This window comes from Sus scrofa, chromosome 16 (assembly GCF_000003025.6).
Source record: "Sus scrofa isolate TJ Tabasco breed Duroc chromosome 16, Sscrofa11.1, whole genome shotgun sequence".
NCBI lineage: Eukaryota > Metazoa > Chordata > Mammalia > Artiodactyla > Suidae > Sus > Sus scrofa.
In genome coordinates, this window is record NC_010458.4 from 18,903,578 (window position 1) to 18,921,202 (window position 17,625).

The following is a 17,625-nucleotide window of genomic DNA, read 5'->3' on the forward strand; positions in this document are numbered from 1 at the left end:
TTTTGAAACAGTCTCAAACTTAGAGAAATTTCAACACCGAAAAATTTTTTTCCTGAATTACTTCAGAGTTAAGTGACCATTTCAGAGTAAGTGACTAACTTGTTGACTCATCACCTCCCAATATTTTAGTATCTATTTCCTACAAACAAAGCTCTTCTCTCATATCACCACGATCAGTCATCAAACCCAGGAAGTTAATACTGATATGTGACTATTGTCTACTGTATCCTTGGATTTCAGTTGTTTTGCCATTTGTCTAAGGTCCTTTCCAGCAAAAAGATCCACTTCAGAATCATGTCTTGCATTTAGTTGTCACGTCTTTAGTATCCTTCAGTCTAGAGCAGTTCCTCATCTTTTCCTTGATTTTCATGACCTTGACATATTCAGTTTCTGCCCAGTTGTTTAGTAGAATATCCCTCAATGTCAGTTTGTTGATGTTTCCTCATGCTTATCTTCAGACTACCCCTCTTTGGCAGGAATATCATGGAAATAAAGGTTCAAGGTCAACTTTGGCTGAGTCTGAAATCTGGATTCGCTTGATCTGAGTCATGCTGTGTTAGCTGCTGGTTTAAATATTTGCTTGAGAGATGAGGAGCAATTAGCATGTTGCTTCATGTTCCTTGTCCTCTTTTCTTCTTCCACCTTCTGCTCTCTCAGCCCATCTCCAGGTAGAGGTTCTGTCCTTCTCTGACATTGAAGTACACTGTCAATCTTAGTCTTCTCTTTTATAGACCCTCGTTGGTTTTTCCAAACTATGTACTCCATTCGTAGAGCTACTCAAAGTACCAGCCAGTTGGAACAGAAACCAGAGCACAGAGCTGCCTTCCAGTATCAGCTGGCTGAACATATGCGCCAGTAGGATAGATGTTTTAACGAGGCAGGCCTGGTTTGGACCTCTACTTTAGAACCTGCCCACCCAACACTTTCTGGCATTTTGATGCCATCCGCTGACTAAGATCTTTCTGTTTAGGATGTTAATCAGAATCTCTTTCATAGGATAATAACAGTTCCCATCTATGCAAATTTGGGAAGGACTAAACACAGTAGAATGTAAATTCTGTTAAGTTCAGCTCTAGAATGTAGAAGATGTTCAATAGAATTTAGCTGCCAGTTGTTACCTGCAAGTAAAGAGAATTGCTTGACTTTGCTCAATCTAGCATTTTGTAAACTTGTTAAACCACAGCAGTACTATTTCTAGAGCCCTCTGTTAACATTTTAAGGAATGCTGCTGCTTATTTTAAAGAATCCAGCTGGGGAAGCTCTGAATTAAGACCTGAACAGAATTCAGCTGCTGACTGTTCACAGTGAGTGAATAAATCAGGGATGCTTGCACTAGGAGTTGGGGTTCTGGATCTTAGCTTAGTCCTTACCGCACCTTGAAACTGCTTGAATAAAAAGGGAGAGGTTTCATTTTAAGACACAAGACAGACGTGAAGAAAGTCATCTTTGTACAAAGCCTGGAGTTTGCTCATCTCTTCCTTGCAATCACATCCCCAGGTGACTCAGTTCAGGGGGAGCTACCTGAAGGTCTCAGGACCAGCTTTAAAGGATGTCACCCAGTTGGAGAAATTAGAATTTACATGCTCCTTCTGACTTTGGTCTTTCAGAAGTAATGCAGCCAGAAGTTGTCCTCCTGTGTTCCCTGGTCTCCGTCTCCCTCTGTCTTGGGGCTGCCTCACTGCCCAGCAGAGCGTACAGGGTGCCTGCTGCCTGCCTTTGCCCTTCCCCCTTTGGGCTTTGGTGTCTGTGTTTACTTGACACTGTGCCTGACGGGAACACAGACCCCTGGGATATGAGGTCAGCGAGTGTCCAGAACATTCTGTGGGGGTCAGGTCGCCAAGCTTTCCAGAGCCACATCCGGTCAGGCACTGGTGGGACATCAAGGTCAAGGGCAGATATTGCTCACTTGATCACCTGAAAGCCAGGGATGATTATGTCATTATGTATGAGCATTTCTCAACTAAGCCTTCAAGAGTGTTGGGTGATGAGAAGCATCCATATATGACGTGTGTGCGACACATTCAAATGTATCAGATGACTGAATTCCCTGCCTAAGCATCGGGAGAATTTTTAAAAGTCATTCTCATGTCCTTGTGCTCCACACCCACTAATTCCAGGAGTCCCCGTCCACAGCGTTGTCTCCACCCCGCTTCTCCTCACAAGCAGGCTGGGTGGCGCTTCTGGCTGAGGTTTGCTGTCTGCCAGCGCTCACACCTGCAGTGTTGTTCCCGTCCTTAAAAGAGCAGCCGGGGGCTGTAGTGGGAGATGCATGTGGGGTCAGAACTTGACTTCATGATCTTCCCAGGACTGCTTTTGTTTAATGATCCATGTTGTGGTAGGTAATGAGAGAGAGAAAAAAAAATATGCTTCTGTTTGCAGGCAGTGACACTTTAGGCTAGGAGATCTGAGTTCATTTAGCAGTCAAGGGCATTGCTATAGGGGCAGACCTGAGCCCAGGATGGAGACAGTCCTTTCGGCAACCTGTGGCCAAACCCCACCCCAAAGAAGTCTGCCAGACGATATGGTGACGATATGGCCATGCACGGGGCTGGACCCCGGCGCTCGCCCAGGCCTGCTGCCTGTTAGGAAGCCACTTGCCCTCTGCATCTCCTCGGAGTTCTCTAGGATAAGGATGAAGACGTTCCATTTCACTTTACACAAGGCTGAAATACGTCAGAAAGTGGCCAAGTGTGAATGGCATGAAGGCAGGCCCCGTACCGAAGAGCAGACGTTGGGGTGTCTGCCAGCTAGAGAACCTCTCTTTTGATGTTGAAAAATTTGTGCTAGCATGTGATTTATGGAAGTTCCTGCTGTTACCCTCAATGGTAGACTTTTAATTTCATGCTTCAAAAGGGAATTGAATGAAAACAGCATCTGTATTTTTAGTGTACAGGGGTCACGTGTAGTGTTCATCAGATGCATAATATCCTTTAGCCTTTGGCCTACCCGTGCAGCATGCCCAGCCTGCTTTCTTCTGCAGTCCGCTCTCTCCCATGGCCTTGGAGGGCAGGACCAAGGTTCCTTTTCAGGTTCTTATTACTAATAATTCAAGATGAAGCTGCTGCCGATTCTGCCCTGATAGGGAGAGGCCAGTCCTGGACCCATCTCTTTTCTTACCTGCCTGTCATCCAACGTTTCCTTTCCTCGGTCTCCCCTTTAACTGAAGTGGGGGTTAAAGGCCATGTCTTTTCAAAAGGCTCTTAAAAAATGCTGCCCAACACCCTCTGCTTTCCTCATTCGCACTGGAAACCACTGGTTTCCAGTAAGGAAGATGGAACGATCTTATGATAGGTTTGCATACATGACCACCACAGGCCAAGCCCTGGGACCACCTGGCCTTACGCTTAACTTTTTTTTCTTTCTCTTGCACTTGACTCTGATAACTTGCTCCCACTGGCCTCCATCTGAGGGCTTTCCAGGCGTTCTCAGATATCCAGACGCCCCTGGGAACTAGATGACTGCCGGGTTATTCGCTCTCACTTTACAGAACAGCTGAGGCATGTAGGATTCTCTGCTTACTTGTTTGGAACACAACCATTGAGGAATTCACTGATGCATGTGTCTCCCCAAAGAGAAATGAGAAAGACTCACTGTCACAGTGAAGGGCCATGTCAGGAATGGCAACTCTTTATGCTCAGTTGAAAAAGAACTAGATTTTTTTTTTTTAAACTGAAGTATAGTTGATGTACAATATTATATGAGGTTATTGATGTACAGTATATTGGGTCATAATTTTTTTTTAGTGGGTCATGATTTTTAAAAGTTAGGCTTCATCTATGGTGATTATAAAATATGGCCTATATTCCCCACATTCTGCAATATATCTTTTAGTACCTAATACCTAGGTATGTTATTAGGTATGTTTTATACCTAGGAGTTTGGACTTCTTCCTCCCCAACCCCTACTCCCCTCCCCTCCCCTCTCCCCACGGGTAACCACTAGTGTGTTCTCTATACGGGGGACTCCACTTTGGAAAAGAACTAGCTTTCTATTTAGCTTTCCCCATGATAGACAATTAAAACGAAACCACACAAACAAACAGACGTGGCTGTGAGGTGCTATTAGAGAGACAGGCCAAAGGCAAGATGGCTTTCTTTGACTTGGAATAGCTGCCCCTGGCCAGCTCCAGAGGCCAGAAGCAAGAGAACTGAGAGGAAATGATGGGAGAGCCTGCGTCCTCATTCTGGCGGGCTGCCCAGACTGAGTGGCAGATGGTGAATGATTTCCACCTTGTTTGAATGAGAGGCACCTGATTGGATACACAGCACAAACCATTACCACCTCGGGGCTCATCCCCCAGGGCGTCCACTTCTCTGCTGCCTTGTGTAGTGTCTGTCTCCGTGCCCGTGTGGAGCGGCCGTGCTCTTTCATGGAGATTGTAAACTCCTAGGGCTCATGAACCATATTGTTCTCTCTCTCTTTTTTTTTTCCCCATTTCTAGGGCCACTCTCATGGCATATGGAGGTTCCCAGGCTAGGGGTCGAATTGGAGCTGTAGCCAGCTGCATCTGCAACCTACACCACAGCTCACAGCAATGCCGGATCCTTAACCCACTGAGCAAGGCCAGGGACCGAACCTGCAACCTCATGGTTCCTAGTCGGATTCGTTAACCACTGTGCCATGACGGGAACACCAGTATTGTTCTCTTAACTGTGTTTGTTCAGCATGGAGCAGGCGAATGGCTGCCTTTAGGAACTGAATAACGACTTAGGGCTAATGACAAAAAAGAGAGGCTTTCTGGCTAGCAATGAGGCTTCACACTAGAAAGAGCCCAGTCAGAAGAGGGAGTCCTGTTTTCTTCCATTAGTAACAACAGCATGATCTGCTGGTCAGGACTCTGAGGTCCAAGTGTTGTTCTGACCAGAAGTGGGGGACAGACCAGAGGACCTTGGTCCTTTCAGCCTGGAGGTCCAGTGGAACGTGTCCCAAAGGCAACTTAATACTCGGGATTTATTTGTCTCCCTCGCTTTTTTTTTTTTTTTTAATTTGCACTTCCAATTTCCAGGGTCTGTAATGTGCTAACGGGCTTTCCTCCCATTAAAAAGCACGTGTGGATGTGAGAATGTTCTCCTCGAGAAACGACAGTCTCTGGGGTTTTGCTTCTGGGTTGAGGTCCTATGAGGTAGGTGTTGTGAAGCCTCCCCGCAGCAGGCTGGGGTGCAAGTGAACGCCGGTGGGGGCCAGCAGCTCTCCTGCTAATTTTGGCAGGAGAGGGAGACACACTCAGCCACTCTGAGAGGAAAGAAGGTACATTTTGTGATTTGCTTGCAAGGGAAGATAAGGCGTGTTTTCAAACCTGAGCATGTGTTCAGAAGCTATCTATTCTCTTCCGCCTTTAAACCTGTTGGGACCAAAGCAATCTGAGTTTCTGTTTTTCAGCCAGATAATTGATCTTCCCATCCTGAATTGTAGAGGGGGAGGCTCAGAGGGCATATCAAGAAAGAAGGGAGGGGAGTTCCCGTCGTGGAGCAGTGGTTATTGAATCTGACTGGGAACCATGAGGTTGCGGGTTCGATCCCTGGCCTTGCTCAGTGGGTTAAGGATCCTGCGTTGCTGTGAGCCGTGGTGTGGGTCGCAGATGAGGCTCGGATCTGGCGTTGCTGTGGCTCTGGCGTAGGCCGGTGCCTATAGCTCTGATTAGACCCCTAGCCTGGGAACCTCCATGTGCCACAGGAGCGGCTCAAGAAAACGCAAAAAGACCAAAAAATAAAGAAAGAAAGAAAGAAAGGAGGGCAAGGGCCAGATAGGGGGTGGTGCTGGGCACCTGTCCATTACTTTGGGTGGCCAATGGCAGCACGGTGGCCCTGGGTTAGGATTCTGAGAAGGAGGCGGACAGGTGATGTCCAGCAGCTGGTAGCTGACAATCTAAGTAGGGGCTGTCCTTGGCTCCCTAGGAACTGGAAATATAGATGGAACAACCCTCATTACAGGATGCAGGGAGACTGAGGGAGGACGATGCTTTTTAGGTCCTCAAAGTAAGGAATGGATTAGACCACAGCTTTTCAAAGGCATCTTATGCCTCCCATAATCCACCATTCTGTCTTTCTGCCCTCCGTAGCAGGGGGTGGGGTGGGGTGGGGGGGTTCATACAAATATCAAAGAGAAGATAGATCTTTTGAAAATACGTTTTTTTAAAATTTTTTTTGTTTTTTTGTTTTTTGTCTTTTTGCCTTTTCTGGGGCTGCTCCTGCGGCATATGGAGGTTCCCAGACTAGGGGTCTAATCGGAGCTGTAGCCGCTGGCCTACGCCAGAGCCACAGCAACATCTGCAACCTATACCACAGCTCACGGCAACACTGGATCCTTAACCCACTGAGCAAGGCCAGGGATCGAACCCACAACCTCATGGTTTCTAGTCGGATTCGTTAACCACTGCGCCATGATGGGAACTCCTGAAAATGTATTTTTTAAATGATGGCCTAAGGACTAAGTTACACAGCTGAAGTCTACTCATTAAAACTCATGAACTCATCAGCATGCATACTTTCTCAGGCCATGATGACTTCATGGCCTAAGTGAAAATTTCATATTTCTTTGGAAAATTCAGTTAGCATGGGCAAATAAGCAGAAAATTATCTTTGACTAGTAGACATTATTTCTACCCCACTCTGCTTTGCCTAAAAAAATAAGGACTCTGAGACTTGAGACTGATGGCTGAGAGCAGGAGCCAGTGTCTACTCTTTGCCTTCACAGTCCTGAGGACCATTTTAGATGTTTTACATGCACTCATTCATTTAATCCCCAGAACCGCTCTGTGAGATGAGCAGGTGCTAAACTCCCGTTTAGTCGATAAGGAAACTGAAGATTAGAGCGATTACATGACACATCAGGGATAGGGTTAGACTTCAGGTCTAGCAGCTGAGAACTCTCCTGAGAATGGTTCTCTTCCATCCTCTGCCTCGCCCAGTGGAATTGAACAGCTTGGGCTGCACCATCATAGTTGGGTGGAATTAAGGACATGGCGTTATGGAAGAGAACTTGGGATATGAAGGCATGGACAAAGGGCTTCCTTTCCACTAAAGGTAAAATGGGCCAATAAGCTGTTGCAGTAGTACGTAGGTCACTTATTTTCTGAGTACGGCTATTAGGAATTAGAAGCTAAGAAGGACCCCTAGGTTTATAATTCTCTATTTCTAGCAAGTAACAACAAAAGCTAACAGTGAGTGCTGACTTTTGCATGTTTTACATCTATTAATTCACTTAAGCATGACAGTAACCTCTTGAGATAAGGATCACCATTTTCCTGGGGAAAACTGAGACCCAAAAGTGGTGCAGAAACACAGCCAGGATGTGGCAGAGCCAGGGGGCGAGCCCAGGCTCTTTTTTTTTTTTTTTTTTTTTTTGTCTTTTTGCTGTTTCTTGGGCTGCTCCAGCAGCATATGGAGGTTCCCAGGCTAGGGGTCAAATCGGAGCTGTAGCCTCCAGCCTATACCAGAGCCACAGCAATGTGGGATCTGAGCCGCGTCTGCAACCTACATACACCACAGCTCACGGCAATGCCGGATCGTTAACCCACTGAGCAAAGGCAGGGACCGAACCTGCAACCTCATGGTTCCTAGTCGGATTCGTTAAGCACTGCGCCAAGACGGGAACTCCCCCAGGCTCTTTAACCTTTGTTCTAGCCTGCGTCTCAGCACGGGGCTTTGGCAATTCTTAAATATTTGCTTCTGGGAGGCAGATAGGACTTCCTGCCCCTCAGGATGGGATGAGGCCATGAAGAACTGGACGTTGAGCCCTGTCCCCTGTGACTGTGTATTTGAACCAGGTGTCTCTCTTCCTCCAGGGTCTCTTTCTGGGGGGGGAGGGGGGCGCAGGCATGCCTCTCACCATGCTTCACCGTGGTTATCAGTTCATTCTGCTGCATGGAATTCCATATGTGACCCTTTCTTCTGAACTAAGAAGCCTGGAATTTGGGGGTCCTCTTACACACAATTTGTAAGCTGCTAAGCTTTTCAAGGTTGTATCTGCTCGATTCACGTTCAGTGAGCATTACAGTGGATCAAAATGTGGTATCAGAACTTGCCAGATGATGCTTATAGAAGGAAACAAGGCTCAGAAAGATTAAGTGACTTCTCCAATTTCACACGAATCTGTACGTTTCTGCGTGCAAGGGCTATCTTACTGGAGCCAGGACCCCACTGAGATAAATCAACAGCCTGTTTCTGTTCTTGTCCTCGGAGCTTGGCAGGGACCAGCGGGAGGGAGTGGTCAGAGGCGCTGGAAGTAGTCAGAACACAGACTGCGAAGAGAACCTGAGAGATCAGTGCTGTAGACGGGAGGACATAAAGGCCGGGCAGGCAGAGATGGCGGTGCCTGCTCTTTCTGGCACTCAGTTCTCTCCTAGGCACTCAGGAGTATGTGAATGTGAATGAATGGACGCCTGCTGTTCTTCTGGTCATGTCCCACACGCTGAGCGTGGAGAGATCACAGGGGCTGGTGCAGGTGGAGAAGACCTCAGGGGGAGACCGGACTTGAGTGGGCTTGAGGTGGAGAATATGTGGGGCAGAAGGAGGGCACCTGGGCAGAGGGAACTATGGGCAAGGGCTGATGCCCAGATTACTTAGCCTCGCCTGCACGTACAGTTTTCTAGACTTCTGTATTATCTTGTCTGCTCTCCAAACTCCCAAACGGGGGAAGGGTCTTTCTGACTAAGCCAGTGCCAGGAAAACTGCGGCATGCTGCTTGTTAGCCATTCTTCGCCACACCTCGCCATGGCTTAGGGGCCTCAGGTCTAACTTGTTAACCATTCTGATTTGCTCCCAGTGTTCCTGAAGGTGAGTCATGTGGTGTTTGGGCTCATCCAAGTGGGCTTTCCTTTCCAGGTGAACATGTTTGTTGAAGGATTCCACGACGCCATCCTCCTCTACGTCCTGGCTTTACATGAAGTGCTCAGAGCTGGCTACAGTAAGAAGGATGGAGGGAAAATCATCCAGCAGACTTGGAACAGAACATTTGAAGGTGAGGTTTCGGTCTGCAAGGCAACAACACTGTGCTGCTGGTCAGAGGGGAAACTGCTTCTTTCCTGGTTCTGTTTTTCTCTCTCAGCACGGTGGGACCTTGTCCTTCTTAGCTGTAAATAAGGATAATAAGTCAAGATCCGCTCACTTCACAGCCTTGTTGTGAAAATTAAATGAGATAAAAGCTTGGGATAGTGCTTGGAAAGAGTCCCACTGAAATGGGAGTTCTTCTGGTGGTTAGAGGACAACTCGTCTTCTCAAAATTAAATGTATCACAAGCCTCCTTGACAGCAAAGAATCCGTTGGTTGAGAGTTCTGTGATCAGGTTTAAAAGAAATAATCTCGGATCTACATTCTTCTGTTCACAACTGAGTTTTGAGATGATGAGCAGGTCCATTTGAGGCTCTGCTTTTATTTTGTTTTTAGAGTGGTGAGTATTAGCTGTTGCTGTCTTAAGAACAGAAAAGTATAAGAACGATGGCAAAAAAAATGGCCCATCATCTCATCACTCAAGCAGTCTCTGTTGACATTTAAAAACTGTACAAGAATGAGACTATTCTTGGCTGGAAAATTTAAACAGTACAAAAATGTGCAAAATGAAAAGTGAAAGTTTTCCTTCCCACCCTGGTCCCCTCTTCCCAATGTAATCGCTGTTAACAATTTCCTATGATTCAGGTGAAAAATATTTTGTGCCTTCTGCCAGCACATATGCATTTGTATATCTTATCTAAAAAATTTACACAAAAGGATCATACCATGAATCCATTCTTCATCAGGGCTTTTTTACTTGTATGTCAAGTAGAAGAATTTTCCATATGAGCACTCATAGATCCAGCACATTTTTAAGGGATAGTTCCATGTTTTTCCACTGTTTTGTTGTACAAGAATTTCTTTAATCAGTCTCCTATTGATGGACACTTTAGTTGTTTATAGTTTTTGCTATTAAGCAAAATGCTATCATGAGTATCCTACGTCTTGATGAATTTTTGTATGTCTAACAGCGAACATTCTTAGTCATGGGATATCTTCACCCAAAGGTATGTTGGTGCCTTTTAAAGTATGTTAAATATTGCCAAATGTCTTTCAGAAAAATCTATATCCATATTCTTGCTAACAGTGTATAGACTGCTGGTTTCCTCTCACCTCACCATCAGTCAAAAAAAAAAAAAAATGAACATGACACTCAATATGAGAATGACCCAGCTGCTGGAGCCCTGAAGATCAACTTCAGAGTCGCTCATTCATTCATTTATCAAATGATCTTGGGAACTTTCCCATGTGCCAGGCACTGGTCAAGGTGCTGAGGATGCAGCAGTAGAGACATTGCCTGCAGTCACCTGAGCTTCCATGGGAATGGGGGGACCTGGTGACAAATGAGTAAACACACTACTTCAGAGGCTATAAACTAAAGGGGGTTAGGCCATAGGATATGACGGGAGCGTGTGGGTGGGACTGCTGATTTAAATAGTGTGGTCGGGGGAAGGTCTCTCTGATGAGTGGCAGTTGAGACCTCAGGGAAGTGGAAGAAATGCTGTAGATGTTTAGGAGAGACTAATCCAGAGGCAGCAGCAAATGCAGAGAGCCTGAGTGTACCCGGCAAGAGAGTGCTGAGCACTCCTGGAAGAGCAAGGGGGCCCGTGTGGCAGCTGTAGCACGTGGGGTGCCGTGGAGCGAAGCCAGAGTCAGAGCAGCAGTGGGCAGTGGGGGCCGGATCCTGTGGGCCTGAAAGCTGCACTGAGGACTTCAGGCTCCGTCCTGAGTGAGGGAAAGCCACCGGAGGGTTTCAAGGGACAGGATCGGTCTTGAGTCTCTAAAAGGAGGCCTTACAGGGGCTCTCTGGAAAAGAAACTGTACATGCTGATGAGTATCATCTGAGAACACTGACCGGGGGTCAGGAAACCTGCATCCTAGCCGGGCTTCTGCCCTTTGGGCCTTTGGCCCCAGTGCTGAAGGGGATGGACTAGCTGATGACTGACAAGGGCCCTTTCTACATCATGCCAGTGCATCCTTTGAGTCCTTTAATGCATTAGGGCCATGCCTATATGTATTTGCCACATCTGTTTGGGGCACATATATTTTTTTTTTTTTTTCACTTGGGACTTGTCCTTGGTTTTTAGAGAGGGTAGGCCAGGTCAGAGGGGTCAGGTTCCATCTAGAACTGTCTGTGTAGCAGCTATGGTGACAATGGCTGGATTTCATTTCTCCTTGATGGCTTTAGTGGATGCCACATCTTACTCAAAACTAGAGTGACAGCTGCTTTAACTTTAGACAGACTGGGCAGACTGTAGGATGCAAACAAATAAACCTCCAGATTGTCTTGCTCGGCCTCTGACTGCTTCATCTGCTTCATCTGGAATCCCATGGGATATGTCAGGGGCATATTAGGACAGAGTCCGGTTTCCCAGAAGCTGTGCCCAATACACTGAGAAACAGGCATGTGTGGACACAACCTTGGTAGGCCACATCCCGTTCTTAGCTCTTCCTCACTACATGGTGTGGTCGTTTGTGCTTGGGCTTCTGAGGGAGGTTGTTAAGGGAAGGACAGGTGCCCACAATGGCTGGAACTCCGTTTCGTTTAGCAGCATGGGCGAAATTTTCCCAGAGGCCAACCTTGTGCTTCCATTCAAGGACCAGGTCTACACAGGCAATAGGAAGCGAGTCCAAAAACAATTAACTGTATAGTTCAATCTAAACGTGTAATTTCATTTGTCCAGATGTAAAGATAATTGAAGCCAAGGTGAGTTTTGACCTTGAATTGTTTGCTGAACAACGACCAATCTGGGGATAGCCCCCTAAAGAACTATAAAAAAAACCCCTAACCTTTCTAAAATTAAAAACAATTTAAATTTCAATGGTCACTGTAAGTGACCATTACGTTGTCAGGGGAAAAATACGCTGGATGTTATTTGCCAGATTTGGATTTTAGTACCGAGAAACCTGTGACCGACGCTCGAGGCTTTCAATAAATGGCCTGGGAAGAAGGTGAGTTTCCTCTCTGTGTGAGAGGTCAGAGGGACAAGGTAAATAGGACTGTGGCTCAGACCTTGAACTCCACTATAGGACAAGAGAAATGAGGGTGGGAAGTCTCATTATTTATGTACAGGAAAATGCTGCTGTTCAGCCTGAAAATCTCACCTCACGTACTGTACTCCTAGGTGAAGTCTCACTTGCTAATCGGCCACCCTGAGGGTTCACACCCCATTTCTTGGCATCTTGGCAGAACTGTCATAGCTTAAAGTGTAATGAGGTCTTGGATTACTAGGGCCACCTTGTCTTATGAAATCCTCTGCGAAACACTGAGCAGAACACATCATCATAAACACCTCTGAAAGGAACAGATGGTTTTGGACAGTATATATGTTTGGATAGTTATATATATAGTTTATTAAATGTATTAATGAACATTTATTAAATGACATAATAAATGACATTTATTAATTAAAGGTTGTATAGGCTGTCAAGGATAAGCTAGCTTGAGATATAGACGTATCTTTTGTAACCAGTCCGTGTTAAGACAAAAAAAAAAAAAAAAAAAAAGTCAAGATGAACAGCAGTTCCATTCTGTTTCCGGCAAAGCAGACCAAAGTCTGGAAAAGTCAGTGGGCCTTCAAACCACAACCCAAAGGATGGTGAACCCAAATACTTGCCCTCTCCAAGCCACACTAGAGGATGGAACTTTCCCTTGGGATCCCTTTTCCCAGACATTCGTTTTCCTTCCAGAGAGAACCAAATCAGCAGAAGTGCCAATTTCACTAAAAAGTGAAGCAAGCGAATAATGAGAATAGGGTTGACATATGCCTTCTCTTAGTTAATGAAAATTACCATATAGACAAATTTAACATCAACTAATTATATATGTGTGTATTTGCTTTTATTGATTGGCTGCTGTAAGCCACTGTTCCCAGCCAAAGCAAATTCTGGTCCTTCGCTTGGCACTCAAGTTTCTCTGGCTCTGGCCACCCTGTTCCAGCTGTTCCAACCTTACATCTCATTGCTCCCGTCCAGACACGTGGGCCGCCTCCCCAAAACTTCATCGCCCCTTTGGTTCCTTTCAGCTCACAAGGCTGCCTTTCTGCCCAGAGTCTTCCCACACCTTGTTGGTTGCCTGTCCATAGGCCTCACCCACATTCCTGTAAGAGACCTGCTCTTTTACCCAGTCCTCCTGAAGTCTCCAGCCTCCAAAGAGATGTGCCAGCTCCTTCTCTGAGCGGTGTGGGACTGGTCAGGTGTCCACTCTCAGATTCCAGGCGGAGCGACAGTAGTAAGAACAAAAGAAGAAAAGAACCCACTTCCCTCAAAACCCATGTTGAAAGGACTTCACCTCTTTTAGCTCACTTCATCTTTTCCACAGCCTCCTGGCAGGGAACTGCTATGAAGCCTCTTTCACAGCCCTGGAGACTGAGGCGCAGGGGCAAGGTCACAGAGCTAGTAAATGCAAAAGCTGGGATTCAGATGCCAGCTGGCAGAGTCCAGTGCCAACGAGATGAATCCCTAGTCCAGGCTGCCTCTCTCTCCCGGGCAGACGCTGGGTCCAGTTTCTCTTTGCCACAGCTGCTGCATTAAATTCAGCACTTAGTAATCACCCAGAAGACATCTGGATAAATAAAAAAAGTGAATTGTTGTATCTATATGAGATGATGGGTGGTAACCATTTCAATACAAATATATGCAAGTCATACCTTTACACTTGAAACTCCTGCAGGGAGGCATGTCAGTTTTATCTTGTTAAAACTAGAATACAAAACAAACACCAACACCCCTCCCCCAACAATGAATGAATGCACACAGTGGATAAGACCAGCTGTCCTTTAGCTCCTGGCTCCAGGGACCCCTGAGGCAGGCCCTCTGCTCTCCTCTACATTTGGGGAGCCTCTAGGGAAGCACATTCACTCAGTCCTGGAGTGGGTTTTCCTTTGTAACATTGTTTTTATTTTTAATAACATTTTATTTTATTTATTTATTTTTAGGGCCACACTTGTGGCATATGGAAGTTTCCAGGCTAGGAGTCAAATTAGAGCTGCAGCTGCCAGCCTACACCACAGCCACAGCAACCCTGGATCCGGGCCGCATCCGTGACCTATGCTGCAGCTTATGGCAATGCGGGATCCTTCTCCTCACTGAACGAGGCCAGGGATCAAATCTGCATTCTCATGGACACTATGTCAGGTTCTTAACCAGCTGAGCCACAATGGGAACTCCTGTTGTTGTTTTTAAATTAACATAAAACTCTGGGATAAGCATACTGCTTTCAGGATTAGCCTTAATCTTTTTTTTTTTTTCCTTTAACATATTCCCCAAAGAAGGTCATTTGTTTCTTTTTCTTTTCATTTTCAAATGGAGAAATGTTAAGAATTTAGGAATGCAGACACAGATGAAATTACAATGTCTTTCCAAATGCCAACAAAAATGCTCTGAGTCTGATGAGATTCCCTGTGGCATGAGTTTGTTTAAAAAATCCTGTCAATTCATTTTCTTGTTTTTGTTGGCAGACAGAGGTATTTTAAGTAACTTACTGGCTGGCATTCTCCACATCTCTTCCTCTAGGTATTGCCGGGAAGGTGTCCATAGATGCCAATGGTGACCGGTATGGGGACTTCTCTGTGATTGCTATGACCGACACAGAGGCGGGCACTCAGGAGGTAGGCCTGCGTGACCCCTGTCCGAAGCCGCCCCTCTGCTTACTGAGAGTGCAAGGAATCTATCTGTCCTGGTGTCCAAAGAGCTATCCCCAAAGTGGCCTCCAAATAAAAATGAGCTGAACACTGGGGACTTTCCCAGGAGGGCTTCCTTCTAGTTGAGGGTATTGGGGAAAGGGTTCCATGTTTATCCAAAGTGGGGAAATCCTACCTTTCAAGTAGCCAAGAGTCACACCTTAGTCCTAAGATGTGGGTCAGCATCACTGGATAAGAGACGTAAAGTGAAATTATGTATTTATTCCCACCCTTAAAATTTGAAAAATAATTTTTTTTTTTTTTTTTTGGTCTTTTTGCCTTTTCTAGGGCCGCACCCGTGGCATATGGAGGTTCCCAGGCTAGGGGTCTAATCGGAGCTGTAGCCGCCGGCCTACGCCAGAGCCACAGCAACGCGGGATCCGAGCCATGTCTGTGACCTACATCACAGCTCATGGTAATGCCAGATCCTCAACCCACTGAGCAAGGCCAGGGATCGAACCTGCAACCTCATGGTTCCTAGTCGGATTCATTAACCACTGAGCCATGACAGGAACTCCTAAATTTTTTTTTTTTTTTTTTTTTGGTTGGAGGTGGTCACAGACTGGACATGCTTTTGATTTCAAAAATCTACTCAATATTCTGTAATAACCTATATGGGAAAAGTATCTGAAAAAGAATGGATATATGTATTTGTAAAACTGATTCATTTTGCTTTACACCTGAAACGAATACAACATTGTAAGTCCAATTAAAAAAAAAAAAAAAGCCACAACATTGTACTCCAGTTGAGAAAAAAAATAGATGACAGAGTTGCAGAATAATATCATGAAGAGAAGAAGAGTGCCCTGGACACAAAGATGAGTCTGACACTGGGGTGCGTGCTTTCTGCTTCAGCTTCCTTGGCGCCAAGGAGGAAATCATAATGTCTTCCTTGCTGACCTCCCGTGATTGGAAGCACCAGATAAATGGAGCTTAAAAACATGAATTAACTTTACATGATAAATAGTCAAATGAAGATTATACAAATATGCAGCGTTTCGGGTCCAAGAATGCTCCTTCCTCTCTGTTCTCTGATGGCTCTCACCCCCAGCTTGATGCTCCTGTAACACTTCATGTGACGCAGGGGCGTAAGGGATTTGCTGGTTTTCTCTCAGTCCACAGATACTTGGCTTTTGTGGGAACAGCCGAGCCGGGAGGACCTGGCACTTGCTACATTTACTGTGTGAATTTTTGCCTTTTGATGGGCTGGGTCTCACATGTGTTGGGGAAAGGTGGATGGCGGCAGCCTGTTACAGGGAGGGTCTTTGTGAGGCTTCAGGACTGAAAGTGTTAAGTGCTTAGTACATGCCAGTGATGGTTAGTTTGGTGATTACCTAGACTTCTTTTTACTCCAACGTGAAGTAGCCTGTGAGAGCTTGCTGGGCCTCCTTCAGGAGAAAGACGGGAGGGGAAAAGAGAGAGAAAATAATCCCGAGAGCCTGGCTGCGGAGGTCCTTCTAGATCAGGGCTCAGGTAGCTGATGAAAAAGTCGTTTAAACCAGAAACTATGGAGTTCCCGTCGTGGCGCAGTGGTTAACGAATCCGACTAGGAACCATGAGGTTGCGGGTTCGGTCCCTGCGCTTGCTCAGTGGGTTAAGGATCTGGTGTTGCCGTGAGCTGTGGTGTAGGTTGCAGATGCGGCTTGGATCCCGTGTTGCTGTGGCTCTGGCTAGGCTGGCAGCTACAGCTCCGATTAGACCCCTAGCCTGGGAACCTCCATATGCCGCGGGAGCGGCCCAAGAAATGGCAAAAAGATAAAAAAAAAATAAAATAAATAAACCAGAAACTATGGGTGCACCTTGAACTGAGCCATAAAAGAATACTGATTTATCAGGGGCCACAAGAACTAATGGCAAAGGAGTGCAGCTTAGAAATGGAGGTCCAGATGGGACAAATTCATCAGAGAGGAGGGTGTAACCCTTGAAGTCAGGATGGGGAACAGCCTTCCAGCCAGAGGAGGGTGAAATGGGAAGTTGCTAATGATGCTCTTTAATGTTTGAATTATATGCTAAGATAATTGAGTGGTGTGAGGGGGCCCCTGTAACAGGCTTAGCTTGGGTGTGGGATGGATCCTAACCTCACGCTCCTTCAAAGTAACCTGGGCCTGACAAATGGTTGAGGCCGAGCTGCTCTGTGGCAGGTGGGTGGAGCAGCACCCGCTCCCAGAAGCAAGAGAAAAGCCAGGCCTTCTTCTTCTTTTTTTTTTTCCTTTTTTTGCCATTTCTTGGGCCACTCCCACAGCATATGGAGGTTTCCAGGCTAGGGGCCCAATTGGAGCTGTAGCCGCCAGCCTACACCAGAGCCACAGCAATGCGGGTTCCGAGCCGCATCTGCAACCTACACCACAGCTCATGACAACGCCAGATCCTTAACCCACTGAGCGAGGCCAGGGATCGAACCCACAACCTCATGGTTCCTAGTCGGATTCATTAACCACTGTACCACGATGGGAACTCCAGGCCTTCTGAGACAACTGCTTTCTGCAAAACCCCATTCCCTGCCACTTGGAGCTGGTTCTCTCTAAATTATGCTCACCTTAAGAGCACCTTTGGTGACTATAATTTTTTTTTTTTTTTTTTTTTTTGTCTTTTTGCCATTTCTTGGGCTGCTCCTGCGGCATATGGAGGTTCCCAGGCTACAGGTCTAATTGGAGCTGTAGCTACCGGTCTACGCCAGAGCCACAGCAACTTGGGATCCGAGCCTTATCTGCGACCTACACCACAGCTCACAGCAACACTGGATCCTTCACCCACTGAGCAAGGGCAGGGATCGAACCCACAACCTCATGGTTCCTAGTCAGATTCGTTAACCACTGTGCCACGACAGGAACTCCTGGTGACTGCAAATCTTGATTTACAAAGTCTTCTGAAACACACTGTTACAGTCAGTGTGAAGGAGCCCAACCTGTGCCCCCTTTGGAAACAGGTAACTCTGACCTTTCAGTTGGTATATTTGT

General features: G+C 46.3%; 1 protein-coding gene and 1 long non-coding RNA gene across 4 annotated transcripts in view; one reads left to right on the top strand and one right to left on the bottom strand.

Annotated features, from left to right (window-relative positions):
- The window catches only part of NPR3 (natriuretic peptide receptor 3), an 88,274-nt gene that overhangs the window by 62,038 nt on the left and 8,611 nt on the right, over positions 1 to 17,625 (top strand). For 2 of the 3 annotated variants that reach the window (XM_021077059.1, XM_021077060.1), the window contains exons 4-5: positions 8,823 to 8,958; positions 14,502 to 14,596. In XM_021077059.1, coding sequence (XP_020932718.1) covers positions 8,823 to 8,958; positions 14,502 to 14,596 — 231 coding nt within the window. Of the gene's footprint in view, positions 1 to 8,822; positions 8,959 to 14,501; positions 14,597 to 14,756; positions 14,916 to 17,625 lie in introns of those variants that run through there. The other variant, XM_021077061.1, reaches the window with a different exon arrangement.
- The window catches only part of LOC102162488, a 441,109-nt gene continuing 432,448 nt past the window's right edge, over positions 8,965 to 17,625 (bottom strand). Inside the window, exon 4 of the long non-coding RNA XR_002339798.1 lies at positions 8,965 to 13,551. This is a non-coding gene — a long non-coding RNA (uncharacterized LOC102162488). The remainder of the gene's footprint in view (positions 13,552 to 17,625) is intronic.